General features: G+C 50.8%; 1 protein-coding gene across 2 annotated transcripts in view; it reads left to right on the plus strand.

Annotated features, from left to right (window-relative positions):
- Positions 1-19,046, plus strand: part of MYOCD (myocardin) — a 156,791-nt gene that overhangs the window by 26,501 nt on the left and 111,244 nt on the right. Inside the window, exon 1 of one of the 2 annotated variants that reach the window (XM_080401344.1) lies at positions 1-18,728. This exon is cut by the window's left edge and continues 26,501 nt beyond it. In XM_080401344.1, the coding sequence (XP_080257470.1) occupies positions 18,575-18,728 (154 nt within the window). In that variant the 5' untranslated portion in view covers positions 1-18,574. The remainder of the gene's footprint in view (positions 18,729-19,046) is intronic. The other variant, XM_080401345.1, reaches the window with a different exon arrangement.

The raw sequence follows: 19,046 nt of genomic DNA on the forward strand, positions 1-19,046 counted from the left end.
CAGCAAGGACCTAACAAAATTCCTGGCAGAGGGTCTGGGCTCCCTGCTCCCACTGCCAGCTCAGGAGGTGGCAACGTGCTGTAGGTGTACTGCTGCTCCAGCACGTGCTTTACTTCACCCCAAATCCTTCTTCCACTGGGTACGTACAGCTAGGTGGACACCACAGATAGGCAGAAGCCACTTAACATTACAGATGGAGAAGGGGACCTGACCTGTCTTCTCGCAAAGCAGTGCAGCCCACCGCTGGGTTTCAGTGGGATTTGGGGGTGTCTTCGTCTTCTCGCATGTATCCAGGCATCCTGATGTCTGCAAAGGGCCACGAGCAGGGAGGCAGAGCTTTTTGCTTCTGGTCCACAGGATGCTGTAAATCTTGGGGAGCTGCCGCTGTGAAGCCCTTCACAGCACCCAGCCTGCTGTCTATTGAGAAAAGCCAATACCCTTCTGTCTGTCAGATGGCACTTAACCACTGCTGTTATTCTAGATGAGTGAACACTTGTGTTATATTTTCCAATAGCAAAAACTGGGGTCAGCAGGGTGTCTGCTGTTTTAGCCAAATCCAGATGGGGTTTTCCTATAAACAAGTGCACACAGAATATTTATACAGGCGATGGCACCTGACGCCTTAACACTTAGGCCATCCTATTGAGTAGCCACTCATACTATAAGTCACTTCAGTGCATTAAGTAAATATTTTAATATAGCCATGTCACTGTTTATTATATAATGGCGGGGGCCCAAATCTTGCCTAATGCTTGGTTAAAAAGTCAGTTTACACCATCCTTTACAGTGAATCAAAGAATGCATAAACGGGTCTCTTTTGTTACTCAGAGCTCTGTTTACTTTACTTTTCTGTAAACCTTTCGAAACACTTGCTTATAAGAGCTGATAGAACCCAGATTTTCCCCCGGGGCTGAGGTGTTCATGATGTCAGGAAGGTACCGCACGGAGTAATCAATGGAGTTTCCACTGAGCAGCCCCAGGCTTGTCCCTCACTACCTGTCCCCTGCTCTGGTTTGACGCCGGCTCAGGGTGGCACAGAGGCTGCTTGTGTCGGAGAGAGACGCCTGGCGGACCCTGCTCCAGCACAGGTAGCTGCCTTGCACACGGACCTGGCGCTAGAAGCAGATGGCTCCTAGCATGGGGGCATCTTTGGGAGCAGAGGTGCAGTCTGCATTAGGGAAGAGTGTTTTCAGCTGCTTCTCCAGTGGAAGGACTGCATGATCTAGTGGCCACAAGGATAAAGTAATCTCTTTTCTTCACTGCCTTCTCGCTTCACCCCCTTAACGCAGCGCGAGCATCACTGCCTCTCCTAGTGCACGGTCTCTGCTTCGCTCTGCAGTGTGCAGCTGAGACCCTTCTGGTCAGGAGACGTGCAAGTTTTACTTAAGGTCAGTGATCAGATTACAGAAATCCATGATAACATGGACTTAGAGACTGGGGACTTCAAAGGTTTCTCACAGGTTCTGGCTCAGGAGGATTTGGGACGTTGCAGAGGAGTGTGTGGTGCTCTCAGCCCTGCACATGGGCCTCGCGTCATCCCTGGGTGCTCAGCACTTCAGTTCTCTGTGCTCAACAGTAGTTCCTCTTGCAGGGGAGAGACTTGCCCTGAGCAGGACATGCATGATTCTTGGGGGGTACTAACAGGACCGGTACTCAATAATGCAGGAGAGTCCCCCAGGGTAGCGTCCACCACTCCCAGCTTGCCCTCAGCTCTTCCTTATACTTTTCCCAAGGGGACAGGTCTCAGCTTAGCAGGCAAAGGCTCTGCAGACAGGAGATGGGGTGAGACTAGAACATGGGAATAGCCTGTCTGTAACCAGCGTGGCTTTGTCACAAGGTGACATGCAGATCTTCCTAGTGAGAGAAAAGTTTGGACAGGAAGATGCCAGGGACTTTGGGGAAGTGGTTGTGCCTCCTTGTGCCTAGCTCACCAGCTGCACATATGCTTAAAAGGGCTCTGGGGTGCTCTGAGCTAATGCACAGCAGGCATGGAGTGGGTTTGGGATGGTGGATTCTCCTGTAGAGGTTAAAATCAGCTGGTTAAGTGTGTTCAGCTGCACAGGGAGTGGGGTGAGCAATGTGCATGCACCTGGAGCTGGTGGCAGCAAAATAAAGTACATGGAGCTGCTTTGCGGGGCTTCCCCTTGCAAACAGAAAGAGCACGGTCTGCAAAATGATTGCACACCCATCCTGCACATGATATGATGCTGGGGCTCAGCTTACCTGTGAAAAGCAGCTAACTGCTGCCAGGAAGGGGCCGAAATGGCCTGGGGGAGAAAATGGGTGGCATAGCATCTTACAAGTACTGAGTAAACCCTGGTGGCCTGTGTGTCCCCCTCCGAGCTTGTCCCCGGGCCCCCATGGCTGAGGAGCGTCACTTTTCCCTAAAAAGCTTCATCTGTGCAGGAGTTCATAGGAGCAAGAAATGCACTCGAGCCAGGGGAGGAAATGCCTGCGGAGCATCAGGGGGGATTCAAGATGTGCTCTGTCACTGGGTCAGCCCAAAGGGACCCTGAAAGAGGGGGGAGAGGACCAGGCCAGTCTGCAGGAGGTGGCAGGGCTCACAGTGGCCCAGGCTGGCTGGCTCTGAACGTGGCACGGTACTTTAGGTAGCAAGAAAATCCTTCCTTGTTCTGGTAGTTTCCGTGTGCTGGGCTGTGTGTACCCATGGGGAGTCCTTAGGCTTCTCGCTGCTTGCTCCATCCAGCATCTGCTTGCAGTTACTCTACCAAAACAACAAGCCTGTATGTAATTTTAAAGCATTGGTTCTGGATCTGATATGAATCAGAAAATTACCCCTCTGTGAGTTTCTAAGGTAACCAACATCCATCTCCTCCCTTGTGCTGTAAGTATTAATGGTTACAGTACTTAGCACCTCAGCTCCCTGGAAAGAGGAATAGGAGGTCTGGGGCTAACCAGACCCAGATGAGGAGGCCCCAGGTAGATCCTTGGGCCTTTTCGGATGGGCCAAAGGATGGCAGGTGTAGGAGGACTCTCAGCTCAGTGCATGGGCTTTGCTTCTCTCCCCAGGGCTCAGCCTGCCCTGTGCTGCTGCAACAGCGTGGACACATCTTCACATACTCAGGGCATTCAGCCATCCCCAAGCAACCTTTGGGCTTTCAGCTCCCCGTTGAGAGAAGGATCTTTCTCCAGTGCAAAATTTCCAGAACTTGTGGGTTCATTGTGATAGAGAGAAGAGACATTTCTGAGATTGTGAAGACCTTTGTGGGTGTGAATAAAGCTCCTGCTCAACTCCCGGGTTGAGCAGAGTGCTGTGGCTGATACCCAGGGTGAGGAGCACCTACCCTCCACCCCATGGGGGAACCACCTGTCTATCTGCTGAGATGGGCAGGCTGAGGAAGAGGAGGGCCCCTGCGCATGCAGCAAAGTGCAGAGGGGGAGGTATGGCTCCGTGGTGCAGAGCTGACTGACCGCAGGACAGGGCACAGCCCAGAGCCATGCTTACTGCAGCTGTGCTGCTGCCAGACCTGAGCCCTGGGACCACCAGCTGTGAGCTGGTCCATGGGGCCACACCATGTTGGAGCTGTGTTGGTGGGACCTCATGCCCCCTTGTCCAGAGCAGCACGGGTGATGGACAGCTGTGGGCCAGGGTGCTGTGCCACTGCTCTGTGCAGGGCTCTGGTGGCCACTGTGTTCCAAAATCTCAGTGTGGGTGCCTGTCCTGAGGGCTTTTTAACCCCAGCACTACCCCAGCAGCTTTGCCAAGCCTGGTAAAGCAGTAATATATTTTCATCTGAAAAATAGCTCCTGTCCTGAGACTGATGAGGATTTTGTGCAGCCCAGGAGTACTCTTCAACCTCTTTTTAAAGGTCTTCAACTGTTTTCCAGTAAAAGCTGTGCCGCTGGCAGGGTGGTCAGGCTCTGGGATGTCCATGACCTGTTCCTTTGCCTACAGCACGCTGGCCATCACATTCCCACTCCTCTCCTGTCCCAGCCAGCTCTGTTTCCCAGAAGCCGTGTTTGACACGGGGCATTGCATGCCAGAAAAGGGCTGCAGGATGAGGTCCCTGGCACAGTTTCTTCAACCACAGCATCAGGAGCAGCAGATGTTGCCACAGCTGGTAATCAGCTTTCTCACAGTCCCTGTGTTGTCCAGACCTGTCTCTAGACCTTGGATCTTAGGGCTGAGGGATCACAGGATAGTCATGTGGAGACAAATGTCTGTAGCTCTCCTGGGCACACAGAAAAGCTGGAAAATGCTGGTCTGAGGGAACCCTTGAGCCTGGACATCACCTGGTCCATCAAGGGGAGCCCATGATTATTTTTCACTTAAGTCATGGCTTCTGTGAGGCCTAATGAGATGTCTAGCGCTTGGGTTTGCAAAACCAGTGCTCCCGGGCATGTCTGCCTTGCTGAGGTGGGTCTTGGTGTCAGGGCTGGTCCATAACAGAGAAAGCTTTCCTGCCTGGGCTGTGTGTGAACAAGGGATCTCCTGCAGAAACAAATGCACATTTATCCATGTGTGGGTGGCCTTTAAGGATCACTGTGAGAGCACAGGACACTTACAAGGTCAGAAAGTACCAACGGGGAAAAAAAGTCAGAGAACAGAGTCTCCAGGAATATATACACTGGGTGACAGAAATCCTGCAGAGCTGCTGCAGTATGCACATCGTTTCCTGGGGAGCAGCTCAGCTCCATGCTCCCAGGGGATGCATGCATGTGCATCCTGGGTGTGGAGAGCATAGAAACCCATAGTTCTCTTGCAGACTTCCTCAGATTTTGTAGTTAAGCTACCTTTGGGTAGTGGAAGACTGTGAGCTACCATGTTTAAAGAGAAAACGCAAGTGATGCTGCGTTATTGAGGGCCAAAATACAGGCAAACACACATTGCTGAGAGCCATCCAGGGACGCTGCCCAGACAAAGCAGTCTGGGCATGAGTACTGCCTGTCCTCCCCCTGCTGCTGTAGAGGTACCTCACCCTGAACTCAAACTCATGCCTTCCTGCAGTCTGACTTCTGTGGGCAGCAAGATGAGCATGAGACCTAGGAGCAGCCCAGAGCATGTCTGTGCTGTGTGCTCGGTGCCACCAGCATCTGCCACAGCCCCGGCACCTTGCACCATTCTCTCAGAGACCACCCTGCACTTGCAGCCGTGCTGCAGAGGACAGCGACGTTAGGGCTGGTACCTTGCAGCCAGTCAGTAGCCCTTAGCCCACCCCAGCTTTCTGGTCCACAGAAGCTGCAAAACCCTCGGTGTAAGCCCCCCTCGCTGACCCTGGTGCTGCAGGTGGGACCCTGCCCAGCAATGCGCAGGCAAGGGAACACCAGGGAGAGCGGATGGGCTCTCACCCTGCTGCTTTCCTCCCCTACCATGTGTGGATTGTAGGAGTAGTGGAGTGTAAATTCTTAAATCTCCTGGGTCTCTGGCCCCTGTAATATATTGTTCTCCGTTTCCCCCAGGGCGGCCTTGTTCCATTGGGTAATTGGAAAATATTTATCTGTGTCATATTAAGAGCCATTTGGGATAATTGTAAAATTGGCAGCCCCAGCCCTCCTTTGTTTAGACCAGGGTATAATTTGGTTAATTTTAATGTTTTTTTTAACTTTGCCACAAGAAGGCGGAAATTTAGATTCCATTATTTAGCAAGTAGCTCTGAGGAATGTCCTTTGGCAGCAAGGGGATGTGGTGGGGCCATGGAGATCCTCACAGCCTTGGAGCATCTGCTGTGCTGGGCGCAATGAGTCTCCGCCAGGCCTCAAGAACCCTCACCACAGATCTCCATCCTTGCCTGATCTATACATGCTTGTCCTCCCTGCCTGCACTCTGCCGTGCTACAAACCAGATCTGATAGGCAGTCACTGCAGCATGTTCATTTGTGGAAGACAGAGTGTAAGAATGGCTTTATTGGTGGTCAAAAGACAGGTCAGGCTAGTTAAGTGTCTGGTCTCCAACCATGGGGACATGGCTAGAGGAGAACACTGATTGCCCAATGACCCTTCTCCCTGTGGGTCTGTTTTCTAACCATCTGTGCCTCAGTGGCTCCTCGAACCAGACCTAGCATCTCTGTGTTTAATATCTCATGATGGATTTCTCCTTCATGATTATTTTTCTTTTTTAACCCATCCAACTCTTTGGCATGTGCAGCATCCTGCAGCAAAGAGTTTCTCAGTTTAACTATGAAGTGGAAGAGAAAAACCCTCCTTTTGTCTTTTTAAACCTGATGCTTGAACACTTTGTTGGTTCTCCCTAGCTCCTGCGGTGAACAATCATTTCCCATCGGTGCTGTTTGGGCCACTCTTGACTGGCCAGTCCTCCAGACTGAGGTCTCCTGAGTCAATCTTCTCCTTCCAAGCTAAGACTCCAAGCCCCTTTCACCTCTGTTTTGGTCATCCTCGTTGCTCTTCTCTGTGGATTGTGTGGATTGCTTTCCCCACAGACATTACTTTGCATTTGCCTTTTTATCACTCAGCCTCTCAGTATCAGGATATCCTTCTATAACTCTTGATATCAGGTTTCTTTTTCACGGCACTGAGTACTTGGTCATTATAAGGAAAATTTATCTGTCTCTTTGTCTAGATCTTTATGTTGACCAGCACAAGCCCTAGCACAATTTCCTGACTTTTGCCTTCCCTAAAACAAACCTGCCCTTTGCTCATTATTTCTAAACACTCTATAATACCTGTTCAACAGCTTTTGGAAATGTTCTGAAAAGCCAAGATCACTCAAGTCACCTTTATCCAGGTACCTTCAAATAGCTCTGGCAGACTTGAGGCATGAGGCACCGCAAAAGCCACATAGGCATGTCTCGCCTGTACCATATGCCTTTAATTCTTCGTTACTATTCCATACAGCCCCACTGCAGCCTGTCCTGTGTTATTAAAAGCTCTGACCGGGCAGCTCTGTTACTTCGTGCAGCAGCAGTGCCTTGCACGGGAAGCACACCGAGGCCCGGGTGATTCAGCAGGGGAGACCAGGCACAGCTGCCCTCCGTGCAGCAGACACACAGTGCTCCAGCTGTTCTGCTTGCCAACAGTTGCAGGCAAGAAAGACAGAGGTCTCGACAAACACGGCCCATAGTTTTGCTAGACGTTAAGCAAGGGGATAACAGTGCCTACAAAGATTGGCAGCTGCCTGGCCTTTGCTGGCTTCTTGCTCTCTAGGGTAGCTGAAGGCAGAGAGGCTTCAGGTCACCAAGCTGAAACGCAGCATTGGATGTGACCCCTGCCACCAAAGGTGTTCTTATTCGGTGTCGGGATGCACAGACACAGGGATGGAGAGGCAAGGCACAGGGCATCACCCACCCGACGCACAGGTCTGCTCTGTCGTCTGGCTCAGGTTAGTCCCTGCTGCAGTGGGAGCACACCCCCCGGGCATGAGCCCTCTGCCAGCAGTCTGGGACCTTTCCCAAAGCCCTGCTGGGTCAGTCTGTGGCCTTTCCCACCCACTGAAGGCTCCCTCTGCCAACTCAAGCTGGTGAGGCCCCCGCGCCGGGCAGAAGGACGGTCCGAGGCCAGCAGGCTGGCTCTGCCTCCAGCTGCACTCCTGTTTGAGAACCGCCTTCATCACTTTATTAATAGTGTTTGTCATTGTGGGTTTTGTTTCTTCCCGTCCTTTTGGCATCTATTAAAGAGGCATGGGTCCAGTTTGCGCTCATTTTCCATTTCAAATCTCTGCCATGTTTTCTTTCTTTTAGAAAGATTTTGTTTATTACATTTCTAAAATGTAACAAAATAAGAGAGACAAAGATCAGACACAACCGCAAATGCCGCAAAATTAGGACACGGTTAAATGATGCAGCAATAATCAAAGACATTCAAATGACCTCCTACAAGAGAAGCCAATGCTTGCTTGCACAAATGTGGGGAGGCAGCTGCTGGAAGGGGTGCAAGTGTCGCCAGGAGAGCCTTTCGGGGGCGGCCGCTCACAGCTAGACCTGCCTGGTGGCTGCAGTGCCGCAGTCCGCGTGCAGGAAGAACCTGACCTGGGAGCCGGGCTCCACTGGCCTTTGGCAGACGTACTGGGGAGGGGGCAGCCCTGGGATGTGGGCACACTGCACAAACCCACTGCAAAGGGCAACCGCCCCGTGCAGCACCGGGTGAGCAGGGCAGGCGGGCCTGGGTCTGAGGCAGAAGCTGCCCTGCCCAGCACTGAGCGGTGCAACTCTGTGGGCTGAGGGATCTCAGCTGCTGTTTCATTTTGGTGCTGCAGCCCCCCCCACCCACCCCCCCCACCCCCCGCCCTCCCCGCACACCAGCCTTGCAAGAGACACAACCACCTTTCTGGTGGAAGACTCCAGCTTGCCGAGTCCAGGACAGCTCTCCACGTTAGTAAGTTTTTTCCTAAATCCAATGCAATGCTATGAGAAAACTCAGCCTGGATTTTTTGCACACCTGTGCCCACGAGCTCAGGAATCCGGGGGTAGGATGGTGAGCCTGCTGGAGGGCCTGGCCTCAGGAACCCTCCACCCTTCATTGCAATGAGAGACCTGCCCACTATGTAGCTGCCAGGGCTGTGACTTGGCAGTAGAAGCAGTGTCAGTGTTAATGGCAGCAGTGATGCTGGTAGTGTTAAGTACCAGGGGGCACTTCCAGAGACCAGAGATTCCCATTTCACTGGAAAAATTGAAAAACGTGAGTTTTGGTCAGGGCTTTATTCACACCAAATTCTGAAAACAATGCTGTTTCCTTTGCCTGGGAGCATGGTTTGTCTTTTGCAAGCAGTCCAGGCTGCACTGCCACTAGCAGAAGCAGCTCATGGATAAATGTTTATAAAGAAAACCAAATCAAATAATAGTTTAGAAATAAGTGTTACTTCTATCGAAAGCTTCATCCTGCCTGTGTCCTTAGGCCACCAAGGCTGCTGGGAACAGGGCTGTCCCCAGGCGTGCAGGGCCCTGCACCCAGTGTCTGGGCAGCAACTGGGATTCCAGCACCACCAGCCCCAGCACACAGGGCTCATGAGTCAGACCTGGACAATTCACAAGATTAGCCTAAAAGCAGTTTTGCAAACAGAACAAGCAGCAAGAATAAATCTGAGTTTGATAGCCGTTTTTTGAGCCTTTTCAGCATTTTTAGAACATTACCACTTATTTTAAGATTTTAAAGTTTATTTTAAGATTACTTTAAAAACTACAAGCATGGCCCAGATTCGTAAGGAGGTGTTTTATCTAACTCAGAACTATTTGTGTGTGTTGTCCAGTAAAGTTACAGTGGTACATTTAATGGACTGGTTTGCCAGGAAACAGCCCCAGACACATGAGCAGGGCTAAAAACTGGTGGAAAATGCCAGGTAGCGCATGAGCTGCAAGCCTTAAGTACTTGTAATCTCAAGCCAAATGCAGAAACCACAACCACAGCTGACAAAACTCGAAGTGCTTGGAGCAGAGGGCAGAACCACAGCCCGTGCACTGGGGGCTTGTAGCCCCTGCGCCCTGCCCAGTGCTAGCCCACGTAGCGGTAGGGGCTCTGGATGGCTGTGTAGGTTTGTGCTAGGGCTCAGCTCCCAGCCCAACTTCTCCACCATTGTACTGCATTTCTGGGGACTGTACAAGCAGGTTGTAGCTTTGGCCTTCTAGGTGTTTGCCTGTCCGAGCATGGAAAGAGATTGTGAACGGGAGAGCAGGCTGGCTTTAGTGGCAAGGGGCTTGCTTACAGGAGTCAGGGATCAGCACAGGGTCCTGGAGGAAAACTCTGGAGTCTCTGCAGGGGTTGTGCCATGTGGTGTTAGGCAGCATGGAGTCTGCAGGAAGGCCAAAGTACCAGCCCTGCGTCTGCCATCCATACCTCCAATGCTGTTGCCATGAGCAGACCTGAATAAGCTCTGTACAAGAACAGGAGCTGAGAGAACTGGAGTGCTCAGGCTGCCTCACACCAAGATGGAGACATGTCCTCTGTCTTTGATATTCAGAAGTGGAATTTTGCTTCTATGGCTCCTGCAGTCTCACTGCCCAGGCAGACTCTGCTCCTTTTTCCTAAACTTTCATTCTTTCACCCTATGTGGATAAGCCTGGTTTTCCCCCCTTTCCCTCTGGAGCATTTGCTCTGTGTGTCTGGAGCACAGTACAACGTCCCTGTGTTATCACAGCCATCCATCCCTTACACCGCCATCCATCACTCACACCCCTCCTGTGGATGGGTCCTGCTAGCAGTATGCTGGCTGCAGGGATGTCTTTCCCCAGACAGTGCCAGGAGCTGGGGCTGCCTCTGTGCCAACCCTCAGCCTGCGCGGAGGAGCAGTGGTGCCGCAAGAGGAGGCATCAAAACTTGAGGACAGTGCATGTAGAAGGGGTATCCCCTCCACCCCGTCCCAGCACCCAACTTAGCCACGCTGGTGGGCTCTCTGAAAAGCTTCTCTCTTTTGACTACTAACATGGGGAGCGCTGACAAACTGAGACATCTAAGTATGGTGCTGATCAGTCACAGAGCAAGTACTCTGTTTGCACAAAGATTTTCCAAAATTCCCAGCTCTCTTGGGCAACGTGATGTCCAGGTGCTCAGACTTTTACTCCTGGCCATGCCAGTGATGACCATGTGTCTTGCAGCATGTGCTGTGAGGAGGGCTTGCTTGCCTGCCTGCCTGGCTGTAGCGCGTCCAGGACTGAGTTAAATACGATTTGGAGCAAAGAAACAATTTCCTTTTCAAGCTGCTGTGAACAAAGAGACTCCAAGCAAAGCTGAGGCTATGGGTTAAACACCCTGGAATAATCACTGGAAGTGGTACAGTGTGGCCACTCTCTCAGCTGATGCCAGACCTCTCCATTTGAGTCCATCCCACAGGGTCTTTTTACTGCCAGTGGCAAAAAATAGGAGCGTCAGGGGGCAGATCATCTCACCTGCTCTGCATCTCACAGACGGGCACTAGAAATTCCTGTTTCACCCTGGCGAACACAAAGGGAGCCGGCTGCAGTGCCTATGCTTGCACCGTGGTGTTTGGTCCGATGGGTGCCAACCCCAGAGATCTTGGAGAGCTGCGCCAGGTCGCCAACCTGAGACGCACTGTTCTCAAAGCCTTGGATGTTTACTAGAGACTGTTGGTGCTCTGGGTCTGATCAGACAGCTGGCAGTGGGCACAACTCTGGATTTTGCACAGATGTCAGCTAAGGGATTCTGTGTAGCGCAGGCCTCCTCCCCGTTCCCCCAAGTAAGCTCACTGTTTAGCAAAGCTTTCAAGCTGTTACCTTTTGGAAGGTTAGCAGTGACCCAGTGTTTCTCTAAAACCCACAAGGTCTTGCAGAAGTAGCAGGTAGACATGGAACAGGAGGGGTGTTTTACCATTGCCTTTTCCATACAGTTCCTCACTCAGAATGTCCCGCTGGGCTCACCCCAGATCCCATCCATGCTGCAGGCTCTGCCAGGCATGCCCACACATGTCATGTTGATGTGCAATTTGCTAGCAAGGGAAGGAGATAACAGTAGTGCCAATTCTGCAAGCAGGAGGATGAAGAGGACTGACAGCTCTGGGGGATGTCCTGAAGGACAGTCAGAAGCCACCAGGTGGGTTGCCCTGCAGGGAGACACCTCCTGCCACAGTGTTAGACTCTAGCTACATCACTGTGCCAGCACATTGCCCTGGCAGCCTTACCTTCTTGTGATGGCCACCATGTGCCACATATCAAACCATAGTCATTCAGCCTCATTTTTAAGGTTCTTCTCAATTCTGACATTTTCTGTGTTTGCCTTCCCTTGCTATCACACGATGACACCACCTGCAGTGCTGTACACACTATGTACTCTCCAGATTAGCTTCTGGGTGCTACTAGAATATAATAAAATACATTACAGAGGTCACACCAGCCTGTCTGTGCTCACAGTGCAGCATGAGGGAGTCCTTGTCCTGGGAAGGGCCCTTGGTGACAGCAGATGTGCCATGGACATAGGTGCACAAGCAGGGAATCGGTTCTTGAGGAATTTGCAAGAGGGAATTTGATCACTATGAGTCCACGTTAACTTTAAGATCAATCATTTCAGAAGCATACAATCTGTCAGTTGGATTTTGCTCCAGATATTTTCAGCCTGTCTAGAGGACTGATGGAGATGTGGATCTCGGGACGGTCTGGGGTAATAACCCATTCCTTCATCACCACTTCCTCCACTATTTTTCACCACTTTAAAGCTCCATTCTATGAAAAATGAAGGATAAATCACTCCTTTTCAAAATAGTTCAAGAGGGTGGGGCTGAGGCCGGAGCTGAGATACTACTCTGAGAACAGTCCCTGGCTCTCATCATCCTCCCAGGCTGAAGGCCATGAGCTGCCCTGGGTGAGGACAGCTGCCACCTCCCATCACTGGGCTCACATGGCCTGTGGTCAGCTTGGAGCAGATAACATTGGAAATTTGGAGGCTGGGAAGGAGATACTATCCTAAAACCCCTGGGGGTATGAAGAGTTGGCAAACTTCACTGAGCGTGGGGCTCATGATGTGACCAAGCACTGGGCGAGTTTGCCTTGAGTGAAGATTTCACGGCATCATGTTTGCACAGCTCTTTTCGCTGGGTCTTGGCACTGGCCCCACAGAGGGGTTGCACAAGAAGCTGCACAGAATAACTTGTCAGGGGGGGTGGTGGAGGGGGGCGGTGGGGGGGGGGGTATCCAAGGCTCGTGGCAGGTTTCCTCGGTTTGTTTTCCATTCACTGGGGAAGTCCCCTGGCTGTCTTTCCAGGCGCTCCTCCTGAGCTCCGCTCCCTGCGGGGAGGTTGCGTTGGTGAGTAGGTCACTTCTCCGGGGCAGGGAAGGAATGTGGTTATCTGTGGGAAAGATGCAGTGGCCTCCACGCCGTGCCGCTGCCCTCAGCGCCAGCACGGGATGGGGCTTTCTGTGTCCCTGAGGAGGCAGTGAAGGGAATCATCCAACGGGGACATCATCTGCAAGGAAAACAGTGAGATAATAGCAGCGGTGCATTCTCTGGCAGCCCCAGCTCCAGGCAGCAAAGGTCTCTTCTTGTTCTGGTTGCAGGGGCAAGTGCTCAGAGTTGTCTTCTGCCTTGCCAAACAAGACATGGCTCTAACAAGGACCAGGCAGGGTTCCTGCTGGAGCTTGTGTGTAGCAGGGCTTGATCAGCATTTGCAATAAGGCAGTGCAAATGTCCATGGGACATTTGCCCATGGAAATCCAGAGCTACTCTTGCTGTCTGAGCGCTGTAAACATCAGTTAAAACACACAAAGTCCGTGTTTAGTGAGATGGTTTTATCAGCAACATGCCTGCAAGCAGAAGCCCAGGAACACAAACACACCACAACAAATACATGAAGAATTTGATAAGACTGAACTGCATCTCTGAACAACTCTCTCCTGGTTTTTCTCTTGGAGTATTTAAAGTTTTATGATGGGTCACGATTGCTTAAGAGGCACCATACATGCATTAGAGCTAAATGTATTTACTTCCACTTCAACGTCCATTAAAGCAAACAGGAAAGCAGGGGAGGATTTAGATGAGTCCGGTATCTGAGGAAGCGTAAGCTATGCTCATTCCCATCTTGGTGCATGTTGGAAGGTAACAGGGGAAAAGGTGAGAAGGTGGAAAGTGAGGATTAGCTGTGTGGGTCTGTGCTGGGCAGGGAATAACTGCAGACCATCAAAGCTGCATCACAGTAACCTAAGCAGGAGCCAGCCTTGTGGACGTGCCATTCATTAAAACATTTCCAAAGGTTAAAAGTGGAGCAAAGCACTTTTGAGAGGTTGTGCCTAATTCTATGCAGGCTACAAGCAGGGCCCAGGTGCCTGTAGAGGTGCTCAGGACCAGCTGGCATAGGCTCTGCATCCCACCTGCCAGTCGAGCAGGGGTGTCTGAAATGGCGTTGGAAGCCCCTGCTCAGACACCGGGATCAAGCCCGGAGCCCTGCACGCTTCATGTGCCAGGGAGACTCTCCATCTCCTTTTTTTCTTTTCTTTTTGGGTTGCTAAGGTGTACTGGCAGGACAGCAGTGGCACTGAGCACAGGAAGAACTGTCTGTCCCTGTGTTAGATCCCAGAGCAGGACTCAGGAAGGGTCTTGTTTTTCTCCAGTGAGTGGCAGATCCTATTTCTGCTGCCCACCTTGGCACGAAGCCCACTCCTGGAAAGCCAGAAGGAAGCTTCTTCCAGGCATTTGCTTGACACGTGGAGACCTGAGATGTGGAAGGGGATTGCTGAGACCTGGACAGTGAATTTTTGAATTTAAGTGTTCTTTAGCCAAACCATTTTTTGGTTGGAAGATGAGCTGCTGAAGCCAAAACTGTTTCTCAGGGAGATAAGGCTTCTCCTCACTTCTTAAAATAATTTTCAATTTCAATGGTTTAGTTCATTATTCCTAAGAAAAATTAAAAATGTTAAAAATTAAAATATATTAGAATTATCCAATGAAAAAATTATGAGTGACCTGCTAGCTTTTCTCCTCCTTCTTAATTTTGCAATATCTTCCTATCTCAATTTGGGATCAGGGAAAATTATAAAAATTTATAAAAATGGTGGAAGCTTTGCTGTGTAGGAAAACAGCTTCCTCACAGCTGTGAGCAATTCAGAGCAGCCTGCAGAGCCCCAGGTGACATGCATGTGGGTGACGATGTGCTTGAGCTCTTCCTCCACTTAAGGCTGGGGGATTTCACAACAGCACCTCTGCAAGCCTGAGTAGCACCAAGTATTGAGAGGGATGGGGGCAGTGGTAGTACAGGGTGCAGTCCAGAGCTCAGCAGTGTTTGGCTGTGGCTCTGGTTGCTGGTGGTGGGCTGCCAGGTGGCAGAGGACACAGCCAGGGCTCAGCAGAGATGGGAAGGAGAGACTGGAGGAAACAGGAGATGCAAAGCCCCTTGCTATGATGGATGGTGGGAACAGGGACCATGTTTTCCTCCTGACAGTCAGCTTTGAGGCAGAGGTGGTCTTGCCAAGCTGCCCCCCACCATGGGGCTATCTCCTCGGTGAGTTACCCCAGCGGCACAGTGAAGAACCCTGTCACCCAAAGGGAGGTCGTGGGGCGGTGTTCACCAGGGATGTGCCTGTGATGTACTTGCCTCAGTTTCTGGTTTCCAGACCTGCTCCCTCCATGCAGAAGTGTTTATCCCCAGGGAGCAGGACTGCAGATCTGTGCGTGTCCTGGCGCTGCAGGCTGGCATGGTCCTCAGGCTACGTGTCCCCCAGCAGGACCCAAAAAAGTGTGGTATCTGTGGCTGCCAGCATGATGGGGGAGCGGGGCAGCCTCTCTGGGTGTGCTGCTTTGTGGCCTCCTCCCATGGTGGCAGGAATGGGCAGAAGGCAGCACCCAAGGGTGTTTGCCCAGACCAGTCAGTCTGCACAGCATGGCTGAATGTCATCTGCTAGTGTCATGGCCCCAGGCTCAGCAGCAGCAGGCGCTGGGGACACAACGGGTGACAGTGGAGCATGCAAGCACCCTACTCTGCTGTGACTCAAAGTTGGAGAAGGGACTATGTGAGAGAGGGCCCTGGATAGCGTGACCTGGCTGTACCCAAAAGCTCAGGTACCTCACCTGCCCCAGTCGTTGCTCCAGAGGCGGTCAGGAGAAGAGTCCATCCAGCCTGGCCCAGGTCCCAGGGCTTTTCAGGACTTTTCCTGAAAAGTTGTACATGAGATGAAGTGTCTGGCCCTTGTGGATCTGCGCTGACTTAGCCTGGGAAATGGTCTGGCCGGGGAGGTTGTGGCTGTGATGCCCCTTTGCTGACCAGACTGACGAAGACTGCTCTCAGAAGACCCTCACATTTATATGTGAGCAAAAGTCCTTGGGAAGCAGACACAACCAAGCCCCATCTGGGCCTTTATGGGTGGGCAAGCATGGCCGGGGGGAGTGCATCTGATCCATACTACGTTGCTTTCTAACAAGGGGGCTCATAAACCAAGTGTCTGCTCCGGAGGATCTCCGTGGTCTTATCCGTGCACTGCCATGGTAGTCCAGCTTTATGAATTTAATATTTATAGGCAGAGAGAGATGGGACATGGCCTGTACTGTGTATAGCCTTGCAATTTATGTGCTGGCAGCAGTGGTTGATGGGAGATGTGCTCTGAGGCTCAAAAGTGTGCTTAAGCTTTGTAAATACAATCAGTTGGGGCTGAAGTGAGTGAACAATGTGGAATGTTTTGAGGCCAAATTTGACTTCAGAAAAAAGCACCATTGAGCCAGTGGTACTTGAATGTGTTGTGAAAGCATGCGTCTCCGGGGTCGCAGCATGACCTCCTGGCTCAGACAGTAAGGACCCCAGTATGCTCACTGCAAATTAAAACGTTGCATATGCTCTGAGTGCAAAAAGTTTGTACACAGTGCCTGTAAGAAGCCTTCCTGAAAGAGCCTTGCCTCTGCTGGTGGTCCCACAGCTTCAGCACTGCATGTCTGGCTCACACTCTCTATTTTTCAAAAACATTAATAATCATAATCCATATAAAACTGTCATATTGGTTCAACATGTACGTCACCAAAGCCCTGACTAATTTATCAAAGATTTAGTGTTCAGTTGAACAAAGTCTCATTTTTGTAAGCAGATGCAGCTTGCTGGATTGTCCTGTCATCACCCGCTGTTTCCACTGGAAAGATGCATCATATCAGTAACTTCTAAAAGTTTAAAAAAATGTGCATTTTAAAATAGTACTGTAAACACTTATTGCATGTTCCATGTTAGTCATGAATTAAATAGAGAGCTTAGGGGCTAACGCTGCTTGTGCCAAAGTAGGTCTGGAGCCCTGCAGCCCCCCTGGAGCAGATGGGTTGCCTGTCACGGTGGGGATGGTGCACTGCGTAGCAGTTGCACCATCAGAAATAAGACCATGAGCTACTCAGGGGGGCTAAAATGCTCAAGCAGAGGTGGGAGTTGAGGTTGTCAGTTTGAAGATGTGGCACGCAGCACAGGCCTGGCCTGGCCTGGCTGGCTGCTTGCAGGGCTGTCTGCGTGCACCGTGGCAGCGTGTCAGGCTCTGGCAGGAACAGCTGGGCACAGGAGGTAGGGAAAGGACCACAAAGGTGGGTGGAGAAGGCAGTGGTGGGAAGCACACAGCAGAAGGGAGGGTCTGGGGGTAAGAACTGAGTTAGGATCAAGAGTAGTTTTGCATTTTGTTCCAGAGCCCGAACAGCAGGGCTGGGTATGGTCAGAGTCTGTCCCAGGTGATGCACATGGAGACAGTTTCATATCCCACCTGAAAAGTGACAAAATGACAGAGGCACCTTTGGGACCCCCTCCCTGTCCAGTGCATTCAGCCCATGGGCACCCTACAGGGAATCTCCCAGCAGCGGAACCGTGTAAAGCAGGACAGGCAGGTGCAGCATCTGACCTGTAGCCAGTGGGGGAATGGGCAGGGCAGGCAGGGGCAGACAGGGATGAGAGAGCAGATGGCAAAATCCCTTCTGGTGCAGGGTAGGAAGAGGGGTGTGAGACTGTCCTGGCACACGTAGCGTGGAGGAGATGGTGTTGTATACAATGCACTATTCTTACTTCCTTATACAGTAAATTGGTAACTTTTTTTGTATTAAATCAGATTTTATCACTGAATCAATCTTGCACTTTTCTATTCTTGTTCTCTACAAATGACCTTTTTTAGCTCTCCTCAGCTCTTTCCTGATGGGACTCATTAGGAGCTGGTGCTGATTCTTACAGGCATTCACTTTCACTTAGCATCTGGAGATTTATTTTTTTTAGACAACGCTTTGTTGAAACGGTCCTTGCAGCTTTCTTCTGCTGTGCTTAGTATCAGCAGCTCCTCCTGGGTCACGTGCCTGTATCCCACAAATACATTTGGCATGAGCTGCATCCTTCCCCTCCCTGTTTCTGGTGAGATATGAGTGTCATCAAGGGAAGCTCCTCCTTGCCCAGATGTCTGTAGAAGCACAACCTGAATTTGTAGTATTTCCTGAGAGCTTTTGTGATGTATTTTGACCATATAAACCCCACATTAAACCTCAGAGTAGAATGATGTGGTAAACAAACAAAACAACACACACACACCCCCCCATCCTTCAAGAACTCTCAGAACTTTTTACCTAACGTGGTGGAATTCTTCATAAAGGCTTTAACTCTACCATATGTGCTAATCGCAACTTCGGTGTAAAAAAGTAGTTTTTGCATGTGTATTTTACTTTGCAGGGTGTTTGTACGCTTTCCTGGTGTAAAAGCTAGCTGGTGTTTGCTATCTGTATCATGTAATGAGCAGCCTATTCTGTGCTGTGTGGAATTATTTCTGCCACTCAGTGTTCTCAGCAAACCAGAGTCTTAAATAAAGGAAGAGTGTTCTCATTTGTAGATCTGTTCTGTATTTCTAACAGTTCAAGAGCTCTCTCATGTGGGTGCTCCATGACTATGTTTTTTCATAACACCCCTGGCTTTCTGCAAATATTCTGTGCTTATGGGTGGAAATTCTTCCAGCCAAGGGTGCAGACCAAGTAGACAGGGAGAACAGAATCAAGCACACAATAGGGAATTCTGAAGTCTTCCCCCATGCTGTGGCTAATACAGGAGAACAGATGGAGTAACTAGTTGTCTGTGGTCTGAGTGTGTCACAAATGCCAGTCTCTGTTCACTGTTCTGTGGGCTGGTCAGGGACTTCATCCTTACCTGCTCCTTTTCCTTTCCAGGGGTCACTTTGGTGTCTGCTTCTCTACCTGATCATCCAAAGTGGAGCAGCCAGAACCTGGGCCAGTCCCTTCAGGCATGGTGATGAATGGTGTGGTCAAACAGGATCGCTTGGACCACAAAAGTGCACCGAGTGGAAATGAAGAAGAGAAAGCCCCCAAAGAAAAGACTGCCAGTGAAGTGAGAGAAGGCACCAAGCTCCAGCCACCACCCTTTGCAGAGAGGAAGAACGGTAAGTTCCTCGCGCGGCGGTGTCGGGAGAGGGGAGGTGAGACTGAGTAAACGCTGGTTCAGCATCTCCTGTGCGTGCTGGGTTTGTGGCTCGCCGTTGGTTTTGTGTGTGGTGCTTTTGAGGGTGTTTCCGATAGCAACATTTTAAGGTTTAATGGAACCTTAAAATTTCCTCAGCTCCTCATTTCTGAGGCTCCTCAGCTCAGTATTTCTGAGTCAGCCCTAAACGCTGTTGTCAGACTTGAGGCAGTGATCGTGTTCCTTGCAATCAAAGTGTTTGGTATAATTTTGGCTGAAGAGTGGCATTTCAAGGTGTTAG

The sequence above is a fragment of the Falco punctatus genome (genome assembly GCF_963210335.1).
Source record: "Falco punctatus genome assembly, chromosome: 1".
NCBI classification, from domain to species: domain Eukaryota; kingdom Metazoa; phylum Chordata; class Aves; order Falconiformes; family Falconidae; genus Falco; species Falco punctatus.